Here is an 18,064-nt window from a genome sequence, read left to right on the forward strand (position 1 = left end):
CAAGGTGCTGGGATTACAGGCATGAGCCACCACACCTGGCCCAACATATATTTAAAGTACACAATTTGGGCTGGGTGCGGTGGCTCATGCCTGTAATCCTGGCACTTTGGGAGGCTGAGGTGGGTGGATTTCTTGAGGTCAGGAGTTCGAAACCAGCCTGGCCAACATGGTGAAACCCTGTCTCTACTAAAAATACAAAACAATGGCTGGGCACAGTGGCTCACGCCTGTAATCTCAGCACTTTGGGAGGCCGAGGTGGGCGGATCACGAGGTCAGGAGATCGAGACCATCCTGGCTAATACGGTGAAATCCTGTCTCTACTAAAAGTACAAAAAATTAGCCGGGCATGCTGGCAGGCGCCAGCTACTCAAGAGGCTGAGGGAGGAGAATGGCGTGAACCTAGGAGGCCGAGCTTGCAGTGAGCCGAGATCACACCACTGCACTCCAGCCTGGGCAACAGTGCAAGACTCCATCTCAAAAAAAAAAAAAAAAATTAGTTGGGCGTGGTGGCGGGCACCCATAATCCCAGCCACTTAGGAGGCTGAGGCAGGAGAATCACTTGAACCCAGAGGTAGAGGTTGCAGTGAGCCGAGATCATGCCACTGCACCACAGCCTAGGCGACAGAGTGAGAATCTGTCTCAAAAAAAATAAAGCAATTTGATAAGTTTCACATATATGCCTCTGAAACCATCACCACAATCAAAATGGTAATCATATTGCATCACTTCCAAAAGTTTCCTTATGCCTTTTTGTAATCTCTTCCTCCTCCTTCCCCTCTCCTTCTCCCCAACTTCCCTGGGCAGCCACTGGCCTACTTTCTGTCATGGTAGATTACTTGCATTTTCTGGAGTTTTATATGAATGGAATCATGCAGTATATACTTTGATCTCTTTCATTCAATATAATTCAGATTCACCTATTTTGTATGTATTAATAGTTCATTCCTTTTTAATGCTGAGTAGTATTCCATTGCATGGACCTTTTAAAATCAAATTATTAGTAGTATTTTTTAAATTGGGACATTTAAATCCTTTTTTAATTCTACAATCATTTGTTGACTGTCTAGGGCTCTGTTTAAAAAGCACAGAGGCTATAAAGACGAATGATTTGGAAATTGCCCTCAAGAAGTCGACAGTCTAAGACTGTAGGTAATATATATGCAGACACCAGTGATAATTCAAGGAGGAACTATAAGAGAAATGAAAAGTTTAGTGGGAGTTCAACAGGGGAGCCTACTTTTGTCCAAGTGAGGATGCTTAGGTGGGAAGCTATGGACTGGCAGAGATATTGAGGAAAGGGACAGGACATCACATGAGTAAAGAGTCTAGGTGTTAAAAGTGCAGAGCACATTCAGTGGTCCAGTTTAACTGGGGCTTTGTGTGAATAAAGATGATTTCTTCTTCCGACTGCCAAAAAGGGTAAGTATAAGAAGATAAAGCTGGAAAAGTAAAGTGGGAATCATGAAAGACTCACTTGCCATGCCAAAGCAATTTCAACTTACTTGGTAATTCATGGGGATTGTGGGAGTAGTTTAGAACAGTGGCATGGTGATATTTGAGCCAGTGTGTTAGCCAGAAGAGAAAATTTATCATAATAGTATCTATAGCATATATTTATTTGAGACCTATTTATATTTGTTCCTTTAAAAAGTGTGAGGGCTTTGTAAAGTAAAAATAGAGGATTTTAAATGTATATGCTGACAACTTGCAAAAATTGAAATTAAGTTGAAATTAAGTTGAAATTAATTTAAGTTGAAATTAATACAAAGCCATTAAGCTGAAATTAATGGCTTTGTATTCTGTTTTTTTTTTTCTTTCTTGAGACAGGATCGCACGCTATTGCACAGGCTGGAGTGTGGTGGTGCGATCACAGCTCACTGCAGCCTCAACTTCCTGGGCTCAGGTGATTCTTCTGCCTCAGCCTCTCAGGTAGCTGGGATTACAGGTGCGTGCCACCATGCCCAGCTAATTTTCTGTATTTTTTTGTAGAGAACAGGGTTTTACCATGTTGCACAGGCTGGTCTTGAACTCCTGGGCTCAAGTGATCAGCCTGCTTCCACCTCCCAAAATGCTGGGATTACATGTGTAAGCCACCATGCCCAGCCCTATTCTCCATAGTTTTGGTACTGAAATTACTGGTTTAATCTGAAGTATAGCATAAATATAGAAATGATAATTTCTAGTCCTGCCTCCCTCACCTCCCGTGCTTTTAACATAATGGCTAGTCATGTTTAGAATGGATTCAAAAGTGAAAATGAACTGCATGGCTAAACTTGTTGCCCTTTCTTTTCCTTTTAGTAAGGATGAGTCGCTCTCTTCCTGCACTTTCTGGCCTATCCTGAGTACCCAACCCTCTAGGGAATGGAAGGGGAAAATAGGCTTTTACAAACATGGGAGCTGGTGGGGTGGGGTGCTGGCTAGAGGAACAACAGTTAAGGTTCAGAGATATGACTTACTTTTTTATTTTATTTCTTTTTTATTTTTTTATTTTTTTGAGACAGAGTCTCGCTCTTGTCGCCCAGGCTGGAGTGCAGTGGTGTCATCTCGGCTCAGTGCACCCTCTGCCTCCTGGGTTCAAGTAATTCTCCAGCCTCAGCCTCCCGAGTAGCTGGGACTACAGGTGCTCACCAGAACACCTGGCTAGTTTTTGTATTTTTAGTAGGTACAGGGTTTTACCATGTTGGCCAGGCTGGTCTTGAACTCCTGATCTCAAGTGATCCACCCATCTCGGCCTCCCAGAGTGCTGGAATTACAAGCGTGAGCCACTGTGCCCGGCCCCAGAGATATGATTTAAATCAGGAATGGTTAAGTGTGTGGTGTGACTACTCTAGCTTTGTTTCATTTTACTGCTACTCCTTTCCTCTCCTTGCAAGCCAGCAGATATTGTGCTTTGTCTTTTCTTGATTGGACACAGCTACAGAATCCTTGTGTACATAGTACTTCAGGCAGTACTTCTCTAACCAGGTAAAAATGCTCTGCATGGAGCCTGGGTTAGAGAATATTCTTGGGATATGTGAGTTTCAGAACTGACTCTTTGCTTGAGATTTCTGAACCATAGCATTTGTTTAAAGAGGTAACCAGAAAACCCTGAATTCACCTTTGTCTCTGGTTAAGATTATTCATCTCATCTTCCTCCCTTCAATAGTCACTCGTCTGTTAAAGAACTAAGAGTGAGGCCAGGCACGGTGGCTCACGCCTGTAATCTCAGCACTTGGGAGGCCAAGGCCAGTGGATTGCTTGAGCCCAGGAGCTCAAGACCAGCCTAGGAAACATGGCAAAACTCTGTCTCTACAAAAAAAAATACAAAAAATTAGCCAGGCATGGTGGCACGCACCTATAGTGCCAGCTACTCAGGAGGCTGAGGTAGGAGTATCACCTGAGCCTAGGAGGCTGTGGCTGCAGTGAACCATGATTGTACCACTGCACTCCAGCCAGGATTACAGTGTGAGAGCCTGCCTCAAAAAAAAAAAAAAAGAACAAGAGTAAAACCTAAACTATTACTCATACAGTAAGAGTAGGTTTCTGATCATTAAAAATAGCTTACTTAGCTGTGTCAGTAAAGGACATGTCCAATAACTGATTTTTTCCATTACAGGAGACTTATATGGCGCTATTGGCTCTCCTGTACGGTTAGCAAGGACTGTGGTAGTTGGCAAACGACAAGACATGGTCCAGAGGCTACTTTATTTTCTTACTTATTTTATAAGATGCTCTGAACTTCAAGAAACACATCTTTTAGAAAATGGAGAAGATGAAGCCATCGTTATGCCAGGCACAGTAATTACTACCACTTTAGAGAAAGGTGAAATAGAAGAATCAGAGTATGTCCTTGTCACAATGCATAGAAACAAAAGCAGTTTGCTCTTTAAAGAGTCAGAAGAAATAAGAACTCCCAGTTGTAATTGTAAATATTGCAGTCATCCACTCCTTGGGCAAAATGTAGAGAACATTTCACAACAAGAGAGAGAAGATATTCAAAACAACTCTAAGGAGCTGCTAGGAATTTCAGATGAGTGCCGGATGATTTCTCCTTCTGACTGCCAAGAAGAAAATGCTGTTGATGTTAAACAGTACAGAGATAAATTAAGAACTTGCCTTGATGCCAAGTTAGAGACAGTTGTTTGCACAGGATCTGTTCCAGTAGACAAATGTGCATTGTCAGAGTCAGGCTTAGAGCCAACAGAGGAAACATGGCAGAGTGAGAAGTTGCTGGATTCAGACAGTCACAGAGGCAAAGCAATGAGATCCACAGGAATGGTTGTGGAAAAAAAACCTCCAGATAAGATTGTGCCTGCTTCATTTTCTTGTGAGGCTGCCCAGACAAAGGTTACTTTCCTGATTGGGGATTCTATGTCACCTGATTCAGATACTGAGCTTCGAAGTCAGGCAGTGGTGGATCAGATTACCAGACATCACACCAAACCATTGAATGAAGAAAGAGAGGCTATTGATCAGCATCAAGAAACTAAACAAACAACTAAGGACCAATCAGGAGAGTCTGATATACAGAACATGGTTTCTGAAGAGCCCTGTGAACTTCCCTGTTGGAATCATTCAGACCCAGAAAGCATGAGCTTATTTGACGAATATTTTAATGATGATTCAATCGAAACCAGGACTATTGATGATGTTCCAGTTAAAACAAGTACAGATAGTAAAGACCATTGCTGTATGTTAGAGTTTTCAAAAATATTGTGTACAAAAAATTACAAACAGAACAATGAATTTTGTAAATGTATAGAAACAGTTCCCCAAGATTCATGTAAAACCTGCTTTCCTCAGCAGGACCAAAGAGATACACTCTCCATTCTTGTCCCCCATGGGGATAAGGAGAGTTCAGATAAAAAAATTGCTGTAGGAACTGAATGGGACATTCCAAGAAATGAAAGTTCAGATAGTGCCCTTGGGGATAGTGAAAGTGAAGATACAGGTCATGATATGACTAGACAAGTTAGCAGTTATTATGGAGGAGAGCAAGAAGATTGGGCAGAAGAGGATGAGATACCTTTTCCTGGGTAAGTAGGAAGTTTTCACCTATAGTGGGCCCTATATAAATATGTACCATTCTTTTGTTTAGCTGTTCTCTGAAGGTTAGTATAAAAGAAGAGATCATTGTCCTGGATAGCTCTCTCTTATTTTCATATTCTCTTAACTCATAAGAAGTAGTAAAGGCTAAGTGCCAGAAACACCCTGGAAAGGTTTTATGAAGACCTCAGAGAAAAGTTAAAGGATCTGGTTGATAAGTATAAGATTTCTTACTGCTTAGAAGGTTTCAAGCCATTGAGGAGTGACTTATGCCCCCCAAAAGGACATATGCTGAGCCTGGCAGTTAAGGAGCACTAATCCCTGAGATGTTAGAATGGCTGTTAGAAATAGATTTGGCCAAGACTAAGAGGAAAACAGAGAATGTATACTTTGTGTCAAGTATGCAAGGAGAAGATTCATGCTTGAGAAACGTTACATACCCAGCTTTGGACTTGTGAGGCATTTAATTGTTTTGTTTTAGATTATTGTTTTCATAATCTGATTGTATTAAGAATGTGCTACAAACACAAGGTACGGTTCTCTTAAAGTCTATTAGGAAAGATTGATCCTCACTTCATTACTCAGTTGCTCATCAGACCTTCTTCTCTGAATAAGAAGGAGTATTTTATTTTCTGATAGGGCACTTGAGCCAGTTTTTAAATAAGGATGATTTTACTCTTGATTTTACTATTATTACCATTTTACTCTTAATTTTTACGATTATTACCATTATATAAGGATGACTTTACACTTGATTTTAATATAGACTAGTGTTAAATATGGACAAGTAGAATTCACTTTTTTTTTAACTGGTTAAATATATTTATTACTAATTAGATGTCTTTTGGGGGCATTTTTCTTCCAGGTCAAAGTTAATCGAAGTGAGTGCTGTTCAGCCCAACATTGCCAACTTTGGGAGGTCCTTGCTGGGTGGCTACTGCTCATCTTATGTGCCTGACTTTGTTCTTCAAGGAATTGGGAGTGATGAGAGGTTCCGTCAGTGTCTGATGTCAGATTTATCTCATGCTGTGCAGGTGAGTGACCTTCACTGTTTTTGAGTTTATTTAGAAGAAACTGTTAAACAGCAGAACCCAAAATTGCCTTATATTTTTGGTCATACTTTTTACAACACAATCATTGTTCTCTGAATCCATCACTTTATATTCAGTGCCCATATCTTTGTATCTGTCACTGTGAAAGCAAATAAAGTTCCAGAAATCTATCCACATGGATATCTGAAATACAGAAAGTACTTCATGTATTCATGGATGTCCATCAACTAGGTTATTTATAGTATCAAAAATTTGTAAGTGCTTAAGTTTGAATGGAATTATTTTCTTAATTTCCTTTTCAGATTACTCATTGCTTACATATAGAAGTGGGGCTTTTGTGTATTGATCTTGTATCTTTTGGTCTTTCTGAAACTCTTATTAGTCTATTCATTTTTCTGTCTAGGTTCCCTAAGGTTTTCTACACACAGGCTCATGTTATCAGTGAACAGACAGTTTTAAATCTTTCTTAATAATCTGGCTGCCTTTTGTCCCTGCTACCCCCAACTTTTTTTTTTTTTTTTTTTTGACTCATTGTACTGGCTAGAATTTTCAATACAATGTTGCATGGAAGTGGTGACCATGGGCATCATTTCCTTATTGCTGATCTTAGGAGAAAGACATTGCATCTTTCATGATTAAGTATGATGTTAGTTGTAAGGTTTTTGTGATGCCCTTTATTAGATGGAAGAAGTTCCCTTTTTATTTTTATTTTGTTTAACCAAATGCTTCTTTTAGAGACAGGCAGTTCTCTTTTATTCCTAGTTTTTAGACAGTTTGGTTTTTTCTGTCCATCCTTTAATCATGAATGAGTGTGGGATTTTGTCATATGCTTTTTCTCAATGTCTGTTGAGATTGTATTGTCATATCGTTTTTCATCTTTAAACTATTAATGTCATGGATTTCATTAATTAATTTTTAGATGTTAAACCAACCATTGTATTCCTAGGAAGCAATCCCCACTCTGTCATGGTATATAATTTTTTTATATGTTGCTGGATTTGATTTACCAATATTTTATTGTGGATATTGGAGTCTATATTCATGAGAAATATTGCTTTTTAGTTTTCTTGTGATGTCTTTGTCTAGCTCTGATATCAGGGTAATACTGGCATGTCCTTCTCTATTTTCTGGAAGAGTTTCTAGAAGATTAGTACTATTTTTTTTCCTCTAAAAGTTTGGTAGAATTCACTAGTGAAACCATCTGCATCCAGGCTTTTAAGAATAAGAATATTTTAAATTGCTAATTTAATTTCTTCACCTTTTATACATTTAGATTTTCTATTTGTTTCTGAGTCAATTTTGGTAATTTTTGTCTTTTAGGAATTTATTAGTTTCATTTAAGTGTCCTAATTTACTAGAATAAAGTTGTTTATAGTGTACACTTACAATCCTTTTAGTTTTTATAAGGTTGCTAGTAATGTCCCCTCTTTTGTTCCTGAATTTTGTAATGTGTGTTTTTGTTTGTTTGTTTTTCAAATGATGAGGGCTTCTCCAAAGAGAAGTTCATTCGTGGTTTCACTTAAATTGTATATATTTTTTGCCCATATGCATCAAGGATTAGCAAGCTATGGACAACGGACTTCAAATGGTCCTGCTTTTTATAGATGAAGTTTTATTAGAACACAACCACAGTCATTCATTTATATGCTCTCTGGCTATGTTCATGCCTAACAGCAGAGTTGAGTTATTGAGACAGAGACTTTTCAGCCCCCAAACCCTAAAATATTTCTGTTGGTTCTTATTTTATCTTTTTTTTCTTGAGACAGAGTCTCGCTCTATCACCCAGGCAGGAGTACAGTGGCGCCATCTGAGCTCACAGTAACTTCTGCCTCCCAGGTTCAAGCGATTCTCCTGCCTCAGCCTCTCGAGTAGCTGGGATTACAGGCGCCCACCACCACACCTGCCTAATTTTTGTATTTTTAGTAAAGATGGGGTTTCACCATGTTGGCCGGGTTGGTCTGGAACCCCTGACCTCAGGTGATCCACCCACCTTGGCCTCCCAAAGTGCTGGGATTATAGGCGTGAGCCACTGCACCTGGCCAAATCTGACAAATTTTGATCTGTTGTATTTTCAGTTTCACTCATTTCAAAATGTTTTTACATTTTGCTTGTAATTTCTTTGACTTATGAGTTTAGAAGTATGCTGTTTAATTTACAAATATTTATGGAATTCTCAAAAGTTGTTTTGCTGTTGGTTTCTAATTTAATTCCATTATGGTTGGAGAACCTACTTTGTTCACCCCTTGTAAATTTATTGAGACTGTTTTACGGCACTTGAAAAGAATATATATTCTGCTTTTGTTGAAATGTTCTATAGCTATGAGATCAAGTTAGATAACCATTAGATAATAGTCTTAATTAAGTCTTTTATGTCCTTGCTGATTTTCGGTTTGGTTCTGCCATCAGTTATTGAGAATGAAGTATTGAAGTCTTCAGCTGTTGTTTGGTTGAATTTTCTATTTCTCCCTTCAATTGTACATATCACTTCAATACTTTGCTTTAATAACAAAATCTGGCCACCTCTCCATTTAAAAAGTTAATAAAGAAATAGAGAGGCCCAGAATGGTGGCTTACGCCTATAATCCCAGCACTTTGGGAGGCCAAGGTGGGTGGATTACTTGAGGTCGGGAGTTTGTGACCAGTCTGGCCAACATGGTGAAACCCTGCCTCTACAAAAATACAAAAATTAGCTGGGTGTGGTGGCATGTGCCTTTAATCCCAGCTGCTTGGGAGGCTGACGCAGGAGAATCACTTGAATCCAGGAGGTGGAGGTTGCAGTGAGCCGAGATCATGCCACTGCACTGCAGCTTGGGCAACAGAGCAAGACAACCATCTCAAAACAAACAAACAAACAGAAATGAAGAAAACCAAGTGGGAAATTATGGATGAGAAAATGTGGCTTAGTGAGCAACAGTCAATTGTTAGCCAATAACGTTTAAACCTTCTGTGTCTGTAGAAAGTTACCTAAGTTGTAAAGTTTGGTGTTTTACTGGATAGTGGAGAAATTATGGCAAATATAGATAAAAACAATTTGTGAAAAAAACTTATCAGAACTTGTGATCTTCATATTTAAAGGCTAGTTTGCCCAGCTTTTGAATACCAATCAAATATTTATTGACCTACTGTGTTCTGAATATAGTGCCAGTACTCCAAGGGATATATGTATGAAAAAGAAAAAGTTTCTGACTTCAAGTTTTTAACTTAGCAACAGAGAAAATAAGGCCAAGTGGATGAATAAATGTAGTATAAAACATAACAAAAGTAGTGCCTGAGGAAGATACTTGAATGCATTATTGCTTCAAAGGACAGAATTTTTATCAGTTGGTGGTATGGATGCCCTTCAGGGTAAAGGAAGCGTTTCTAGTTTTTTCAATGCTTCCCTCCAATACCTGATGTAGTGCCTACTATTTGTTGAATTACTTGATTAAGGAATTATATATGAGTTCTTGTAATGCACTCTGTGTCTTCTGATGCATTCTTGTCTTTCTTTATGTCTGATCCTAGTTGCTTAGTCTCTTTTCTTCTTTCATCTGTACCCACTGCCAAACACAGTGTCTTTTGACTTTCTCTGTGAAAGCCTGGCATTGGAAAACATTGCTGCCTCCTACTGAAGATAAAGACAACATTTTGATTTTAAGGGTTTCTACCTGCTATTATAGGATGAATAATAATAATAATAGTATTTAGTTTTTATCGTTGCCTTACTGTGTCCCAGGCACTTAAGTGTACTATTGCGCTTAATCTTATAATAATCCTTTGAGGTACTTATTATTGTTATGTTTGTGTTTCAGATATGGCTCAGAGAAGTTTTTAAGTTACACAGACAGGGAATGGCAAAACTAGAATTCAGTTCCTAACTGCCTGTTCTTAAGCTGCTATGCCATACTGTTACTAAAACAGATGAACAAAGAGTAATACAAATAGCAAAATCACCATTACAAAGTTTTAAGACATTTATATTAGTGGTCCTAGGTCTGTTGCTCTTGGATTCCTTCCACTGTGGTAAAAAGGAAGGAGCTATTTGTCTTTCCCCCTCTGTTTTAGTAATTGGGTTTCTAGTTTTTCCTTCCCATATTTTCATTTAGTCATGTAAGTATACTATCAAAGCACTATTATAGAAAAATTTGACAAAAAGAAAAATAAAATACCTTCAGTCTCAGCACTGACAAGTTGTTGAATTTTCTTATCAGTCATTTTTCCAAAGCATGTATAGGATTTCTAAAAAAATTATTTGGCCAGGCGCGGTGGCTCACGGCTGTAATCTCAGCCCTTTGGGAGGTCGAGGCAGGCAGATCACGAGGTCAGGAGATCGAGACCATCCTGGCTAACACGGTGAAACCCCATCTCTACTAAAAATACAAAAATTTAGCCGGGCGTGGTGGCGGGTGCCTGTAGTCCCATCTACTAGGGAGGCTGAGGCAGGAGAATGGCCTGAACCCAGGAGGCGGAGCTTGCAGTGAGCTGAGATCATGCCACTGCGCTCCAGCCTGGGTGACAGAGCGAGACTCCGTCTCAAAAAAAAAAAAAATTATTTTAGGCCGAGCGCAGTGGCTCACGCCTGTAATCCCAGCGCTTTGGGAGGCCAAGGTGGGCGGATCACGAGGTCAAGAGTTCGAGACCAATCTGGCCAACATACTGAAACCCCGTCTCTACTAAAAATACAAAAAATTAGCTGGGTGTGGTGGTGGGCATCTGTAATCCCAGCTACTCGGGAGGCTGAGGCAGGAGAATCACTTGAACCTGGGAGGCAGAGATTGCAGTGAGGCAATATTTCACCATTGCACTCCAGCCCAGGTGACAGTGTGAGACTCCATCTCAAAAAAAAAAAAAATATATATATATATATATTTGTATTTTAATCCTTGCATACTTAAAGTTTATCATATTTAACATGAAAAAATTTTTATGTGACTACATGGAAAAACATGTAGGAACCTTTTAATATATAAATAATGGAAGTGATACTTTAAAAGAAAATAGTCTTATTTTTCTGAATTATAAGAGGAGAGTGTCTTTTCTTTTTCTCCCTGATTTTTAAGAAAGTAGCATTTTTCTTAATATATATTTAATATACAAAATGTTGAAATGTGAAGAAAGCCAAACACAAATTTTCCTAACTCTACCATCAGCTATTCTTAATACAGAAACTTCCTCCAGGCATTAGGCAGCATCGTGGCTTCTCATGAAACCCAGAATTGGCCACTTACTACCAGTGTATCATAAGACAGAATATTTACTCTAGGAAAGCCTCAGTTTCTTTGGCTATAATGAAAGTAATACTGATGTTTGTATACCAGACATACACTGTGTGGTGATATTAGTCACACTGTGCTTTGCATCTTCTTGTTATGATTATTCTGTATGTATGTGTATTTATATATCATATGTATGTCTGAAGCCTTATATATAAAAAGATATGCTTGTGTATATCTGTGTAAATACACAATATTGACACAGATAAATACACAATATTTGCACAGATAAATATGCAAGCATATCTTTTTATATATAAATACACAGTTATACACAAGGATATCCTTTTATATATAAGTATATATTTTTATATAGTTGAGTCCTTATATATAAAATATATGCATGTATATGTATTTATATATACCCATGTTTTTGTACTCTTTATGATTTTATATTATCTGTTTTAAATTCTGCTTTTGTTACATAATAGTTAATGTAAGAATATTTCCCCATGCTAACATAGTGTGTAAACATTGTTTTTAATGTATATGGATTATTGCACGGTTTTGTCATAGTTTATGTTTCTCACCATTCTCCTGTTGCTCTTTTTTTTTTTTTTTTTTGTGAGACAGGGTCTTGCTCTGTCATCCAGGCTAGAGTGCAGTGGCACGAACATGGCTTACCGCAGCCTTGAACTCCTGGGCTCAAGCAATCCTCCCACCTCAGCTTGCCCAGTAGCTGGGACTGTAGGCACATGCCAGCATGCCCAGCTAACGTGTTTATTTTTTGTGAAGATGGAGTCTCTCTGTATTATCCAGGCTGGTCTCGAACTCTGGAGCCTCAAGTGATCCTCCCACCTTGGCCTCCCAAAAATCTTGTTCTAAAGAGAAAGCCAAGTTTCACTTTTGCATTAGTGTATTAGTAACGTTAAACCCAATTATTAATAAAACGTTATAAACAAATCGATTGAATCTTAATTAGTTTAACCATAAGGTAAAATTTTAATAAATCTTTTTTAATCTTTTACAATTTTCTGTTAAGCAGTAGATCGATTCACTAAGAAAACCATCTTATTCAGACACATGAGCCCAGATTTTGGCCCTGCATTAATGTCCTCTTATTTCAGTGTTCAACATACAGAAAAATTAAATAATCCCCTTCAAATCTTAGCAAACTTGCTTATACCTACAGAATTTCCTTTATAAGATCAACCCTTCACAAACCCGCTACACCTTGCTTAAACCTTCCGTTTTGTCCTATTACTCTTTTAGGTTAAGACAATTGTTAAATCCCTCTGAGCTAGACAAAATTTCATTCCCTTTGACAAAAACCATATTCCCATGCCTTCTTATAGCCTCCCACCAAAACCACATTATTTTTTCCTTCTACGCCTTGTATATAAAACTGTTTTTCCAGTAGTCTCAAGTGCATGCTGCACTGTTAACTTTCAGCAAATTTTATTTTTGGTGAGAAACCTGGTAAATAAGCAATTTTAACCGTGTATAATATTGCAGAACCCATGACTTCTCCCAGCCTAGCCAGGGGACCTGCCTAACTCCATATGTCTCCAGGCCTTACCTAGAATCTATTGGCTGTAGAACAGACAAACAATTAGTAAAAGTCACAGGAGCAGTTTATCACCTTAAAGCATCCAGCAAACAGTGTTTGACCTGCCAAATTTAGACTAAATACTTAAACTTTGAAGACATTTTCATTTTACTTTACCAATAATCTCTTTTTTATTTACAAAAAGATTATTAGACTCACGAGACCTACAGGCATTAAAGTTTCCATTTTTCTGACAATGTTTGATTCAAGCGCTTATTTTTCTTTAAGCCAGTTATTGGAGCTCCATATATAAACATCACACACCCACGACACATATAAATACGCAGAAACAGAGAATCAAGACAAAATTCCATTAACTGAGAAGTTTTTGAAGGGAAGGCTGGAGCTTTCAAACAATATCTATACATATAGCCCAAATATCAGCTAATTAAGTCGATTTCTAACTATGGAGCTCTCAAGAGAAAAATTCTTTTAAAATCTTTTGTTACCAGATTTCAATGATGACAAACTCTGACTTTTGAATCCTTTTACTAGAGGTAACCTTCTATGTGAAATCAATAAGCCTTAACTAAGGGGATGACTTAAACAAGGATGCAGGAGGTGTCTCCAAAGAGATGGTAAACGATTTATAAGATCTAGAATATCCCCAGGCCAGCCGTGGTGGCTCACACCTGTAATCCCAGCACTTTGGGAGGCCGAGGCAGGTGGATCACCTGAGGTCAGGAGTTCAAGACCAGCCTTACCAACATGGCAAAACCCCGTCTCCACTAAAAATACAAAAATTAGCCATCAGGCACAGTGGTGCACACCTGTAATCCCAGCTACGCAGGATGCTGAGGCAGGAGAACACTTGAACCTGGGAGGCCGAGGTTGCGGTGAGCCGAGATTGTGCCACTGCACTCCAGCCCGGGTGACAGAGCGAGACGCCATCTCAAAAAAAAAAAAAAAAATCTAGAATATCTCCAAAGGTAGTTCAGAGAAAACAAAATTCAAGATAAGAAATAAGAAGCTGTGCATGGAAGGAAAAAGAATAAATAAATGGCAAAACTTCCACAAGTATTACACCAAAAAGGACTTACTCCCAAAGCCTGAACTGAACCCAAGCCACCCACCACTGTGGGAGGGCAAAGCCTTTGCAACTGTCCTACAGTACAAGGTGACTGCTGTTGTCTTTCCCAGAAGGAATCTAGAGCATTTTGAAGCTTGCAAAAGATTTTAACTGCTCAAGAGAATTTTCTAAGACTAGCCATGTCATTATTATGCATTTTTCTTTTGATTTAACCTTTTTCTTTCAATGAGGTAGTCAGTTCCAATAGTGACTCAATCTAAGAAACCTATTAAAGTTTAGATGGTAATTTTCCAGTTTTTTTTTTCTTTTCTTTTTACATTAGAAGCAAAAGGTATCTAGGGTAGAAGAGGCATCTCCATGATCCCCAAGAATTCACTCTCAGAAATGGGCTTAAGATAGCAAAAGATGACAAATGCCCTATAGAGATGGGAGCTTTTCAGACAAAACTCACCCAAGGGCTTGACACATTTGGGGTGAAGAATGTGCTGACTCATCTCAGACTCCCAGCCCTTTCAGATTGTGTGCTTGACATGAACTTGAAAATTCCTGTTCTCTGGATGGTGGAGACCAAGAGAGAGTATCCCCACAGGGTCACAAAGTTATGCTCTCAAGGATGTAAAACAAGATTAGAGGGAAGCCTCATTTAGTTTTTGTTTCAGGGACGCACAGCAAAGTTTATAACTAACCCATCGAGAAGTACACCAGAATCACTACAGCTTCAGATTAGCCGCTCACAGATCCTTTTTCTTATTAATAAACAGTGATTTTTACCGTTCACTTACCTGATTTGCACAGAGAGAGAGAGGCCAGAAGCCTCGCTGGTAAGAAATTCTTACCTTTTGGCCGGGTGCGGTGGCTCGCGCTTGTAATCCCAGCACTTTGGGAGGCCGAGGCAGGCGGATCATGAGGTCAGGAGATCGAGACCATGGTGAAACCCCGTCTCTACTAAAAATACAAAAAAATTAGCCGGGCGTGGTGGCGGGCGCCTGTAGTCCCAGCTACTCGGAGAGGCTGAGGCAGGAGAATGGTGTGAACCTGGGAGGCGGAGCTTGCAATGAGCCGAGATCACGCCACTGCACTCCAGCCTGGGTGACAGAGTGAGACTACGTCTCAAAAAAAAAAAAGAAAAAAAAATTCTTACCTTTGCCGGCACGGCAGGTTTCTGATTTCCCTTTCCCTGAGCGGCCCTGGCAATGTTGCTCACCACACCATAGTCAAAAAGGAAAATTACTTTTGTGTGTTTCATTGAACCATAGGCAGAAACCTCTCGACTTTGTAAGATGTCACCCAATAGGCTGCGCGGGGGAGCGAGGGAGAGGGGCGAGAGACTACCAAATTAACATTCTTTATCTCAGCCTAGTGAAGCACACATAACAAAACAGACACTAGTCACTTTGCTCAACACCTAATGCTGACTTATCAAGGCTCAATCTTTTTCTAGTGTGCCCCTGTCATCTTTGATCCCCTCAAGGTAGGGAGGGATGACCTCTGACTGGGAATTCATTGGGTGATGTCTGGACAACATGAAGAGCAGAAAGTCACCCCAGGTCAAACCTGTTGAACTTCCTTCACTGCTCAGCAAATGTGACCAAATAAAGTTCTCCGAGTTAGGTCTGCTGGACTTCCATCACCAATTCCTTTAGAGATCCCCTCTAGATGTACAAACACACACACACACACACACACACACACACACACACACACACACAACAAAGACAACACAGACAGAAGGTCTCTCAAACCAAGATCCCTGAGCAAGAATTCCAAGAGTATGCTTCTATTCTCTGAGAAATCTCCCTGAAATCTTCCTGATTGAGGAGAAGTCTCCCCAACGAAGACTCTTCCTACTGATTAGGGAGAGCCAATCAAGACCCCCAAAGGGGCCAAACTTAGATCCCTTAAGAAGCCAAACCAATCAGAAGAAGGAAGGAGGCATTGGCACCACCTACAATACCCACCAGACCAGTTCAGAGATGTCTTTACAGGAATGATTTGTCTACTGCAATTAAATCCATGCACCATGGGTCAGCAGTGTGTTGCTGGTAGAGATAGTGCCAGCGTCAGCCCCCAGTCCAAGAGAACTATGCAGCCACGTGGGCTGGCCTCTGGATCTGTTGCCGGTGGGGGACTACCAAACCGTGGGCAGGTAGCCACAAGAGTGATCCCAGACGAGCCCCCAAATTTGTAACTGCCCAGGCGTTCTTCCTGCCCACTGCATAAAGACAGACTATGGTATTTTAGTAGAGAAAAAGTTCAGTAGACACAAGGCCAGCCACCCCACGTGGTAGATGGAGTTCATACTCAAATCATCTCCTTCAAAGCTTGTAGGTTAGGGATTTTTAAAAGGCAGTTTGGGGGAAGGAGTGGGGTGGCCAGGTAACAGGTGCTTGCGGCTGATTGGCTGGGGCAGAAATAAAATCATAGGGGGTTGAAGCTGTCCTACTGGGGCCAAATCGCTTCTGGATGGGGCTACAGGAGCAGATTGTCAGTCCAGCTGGAGCCAAGGGTGTCAGACATGCAAAAAACCTGGAAAGATATCTCAAAATGCCAGCGCACAATAGCGGTGTTATTTGTAATTGAGAAAGTTTCTTATAACCTCCAGAATAATGTCTGCACTTTAGCAGGACTCAAACTCCTCTTCTCCTTTCAGCCTGATGGCTTCCTCTTAGCTTTACAAAAGCAGTTGAGTTTTGGGCAAAGCCTATTATCATTTAAACTGTAGCCTGGACCACCAAGACTGTGTCCACCCTGCAAGCACAGAGCCTCACCCTCGCCACTCTGCTGCCCATCCACACCTGCCGCCAGTTCACCATGGATGATGATATTGCTGCGCTTGTCGACAATGGCTCTGGCATGTGGAAGGTCTCCTTCACAGGCAGTGATGCCCCTGGGCCGTCTTCCCCTCCATCATGGGGCACCCGAGGCACCAGGGCATGGTGATGGGCATGGGTCAGAAGGACTCCTATGTGGGTGACAAGGCCCAGAGCAAGAGAGGCATCGTGACCCTGAAGTACCCCATGGATCATGGCATCATCACCAACTGGGATGACATGGAGAAGATCTGGCACCACACCTTCTACAACGAGCTGCATGTGGCTCCCGAGGAGCATCGTATGCTGCTGACTGAGGCCCCCCTGAATCCAAGGCCAACCACAAGAAGATGACTCAGATCATATTTGAGACCTTCAACACCCCAGCCATATATATGGCCATCCAGGCCATGCTGTCCCTGTACATCTCTGGCCATACCACTGGCATCGTGATGGACTCCAGTGATGGGGTCACCCACACTGTGCCCATCTACAAGGGGTACGCCCTCCCCCATGCCATCCTGTGTCTGGACATGGCTGGCCAGGACCTTACTAACTACCTCATGAAGATCCTCACCGAGCACAGCTACAGCTTTACCACCATGGCCAAGCGGGAAATCATATGTGACATCAAGGAGAAGCTATACTACGTCGCCCTGGACTTTGAGCAGGAGATGGCCATGGTGGCCTCCAGCTCCTCCCTGGAGAACAGCTATGAGCTGTCCGATGGCCAGGTCATCACCATTGGCAAGGAGCTGTCCTGCTGCCCTGAGACGCTCTTCCAGCCTTCCTTCCTGAGCATGGAATTCCTGTGACATCCACAAAACTACTTTCAACTCCATCATGAAATGTGACATGGACATCCGCAAAGACCTATATGCCAACAGTGTTGTTTGGCGGCAACATGTACCCTGGCATTGCCAACAGGATGCAGAAGGAGGTCATCACTCTGGTGCCCAGCATGATGAAGATCAAGATCACTGCTCCTCTGGAGAGCACAAATACTTCGTGTAGATGGGCGGCTCCATCCTGGCCTTGCTGTCCACCTTCCAGCAGATGTGGATCAGCAAGCAGGAGTACGATGAGTCTGGCCTCTCCATTGTCCATTGCAAATGCTTCCAGGCAGACTGTTACTTAGTTGCGTTACACCCTTTCTTGACAAAACCTAACTTGTGCAGAAAACAAGATGAGATTGGCATGGCTTTGTTTTTTTGTTTTTGGTGGTGTTTTTTTTTTTTTTGGCTAGACTCAGTATTTAAAAACTGGGACAGTGAAGGTGACAGCAGTCGGCTGGAGCAAGCATCCCCCAAAGTTCTACAATGTGGCTGAGGACTTTGATTGTACAT

At 40.8% G+C, this 18,064-nt stretch overlaps 1 protein-coding gene and 1 pseudogene across 2 annotated transcripts in view; both read left to right on the forward strand.

The window, feature by feature from the left end:
- The window catches only part of FNIP1 (folliculin interacting protein 1), a 156,236-nt gene that overhangs the window by 120,472 nt on the left and 17,700 nt on the right, over positions 1-18,064 (forward strand). For both annotated transcript variants that reach the window (XM_032156514.2, XM_032156515.2), the window contains 2 exons: positions 3,596-5,015; positions 5,891-6,059. In XM_032156514.2, the coding sequence (XP_032012405.1) occupies positions 3,596-5,015; positions 5,891-6,059 (1,589 nt within the window). The remainder of the gene's footprint in view (positions 1-3,595; positions 5,016-5,890; positions 6,060-18,064) is intronic.
- Positions 16,717-18,047, forward strand: LOC116470268 (actin, cytoplasmic 1-like; annotated as a pseudogene).

The sequence above is a fragment of the Hylobates moloch genome, unplaced genomic scaffold (genome assembly GCF_009828535.3).
Source record: "Hylobates moloch isolate HMO894 unplaced genomic scaffold, HMol_V3 SCAFFOLD_6, whole genome shotgun sequence".
NCBI classification, from domain to species: domain Eukaryota; kingdom Metazoa; phylum Chordata; class Mammalia; order Primates; family Hylobatidae; genus Hylobates; species Hylobates moloch.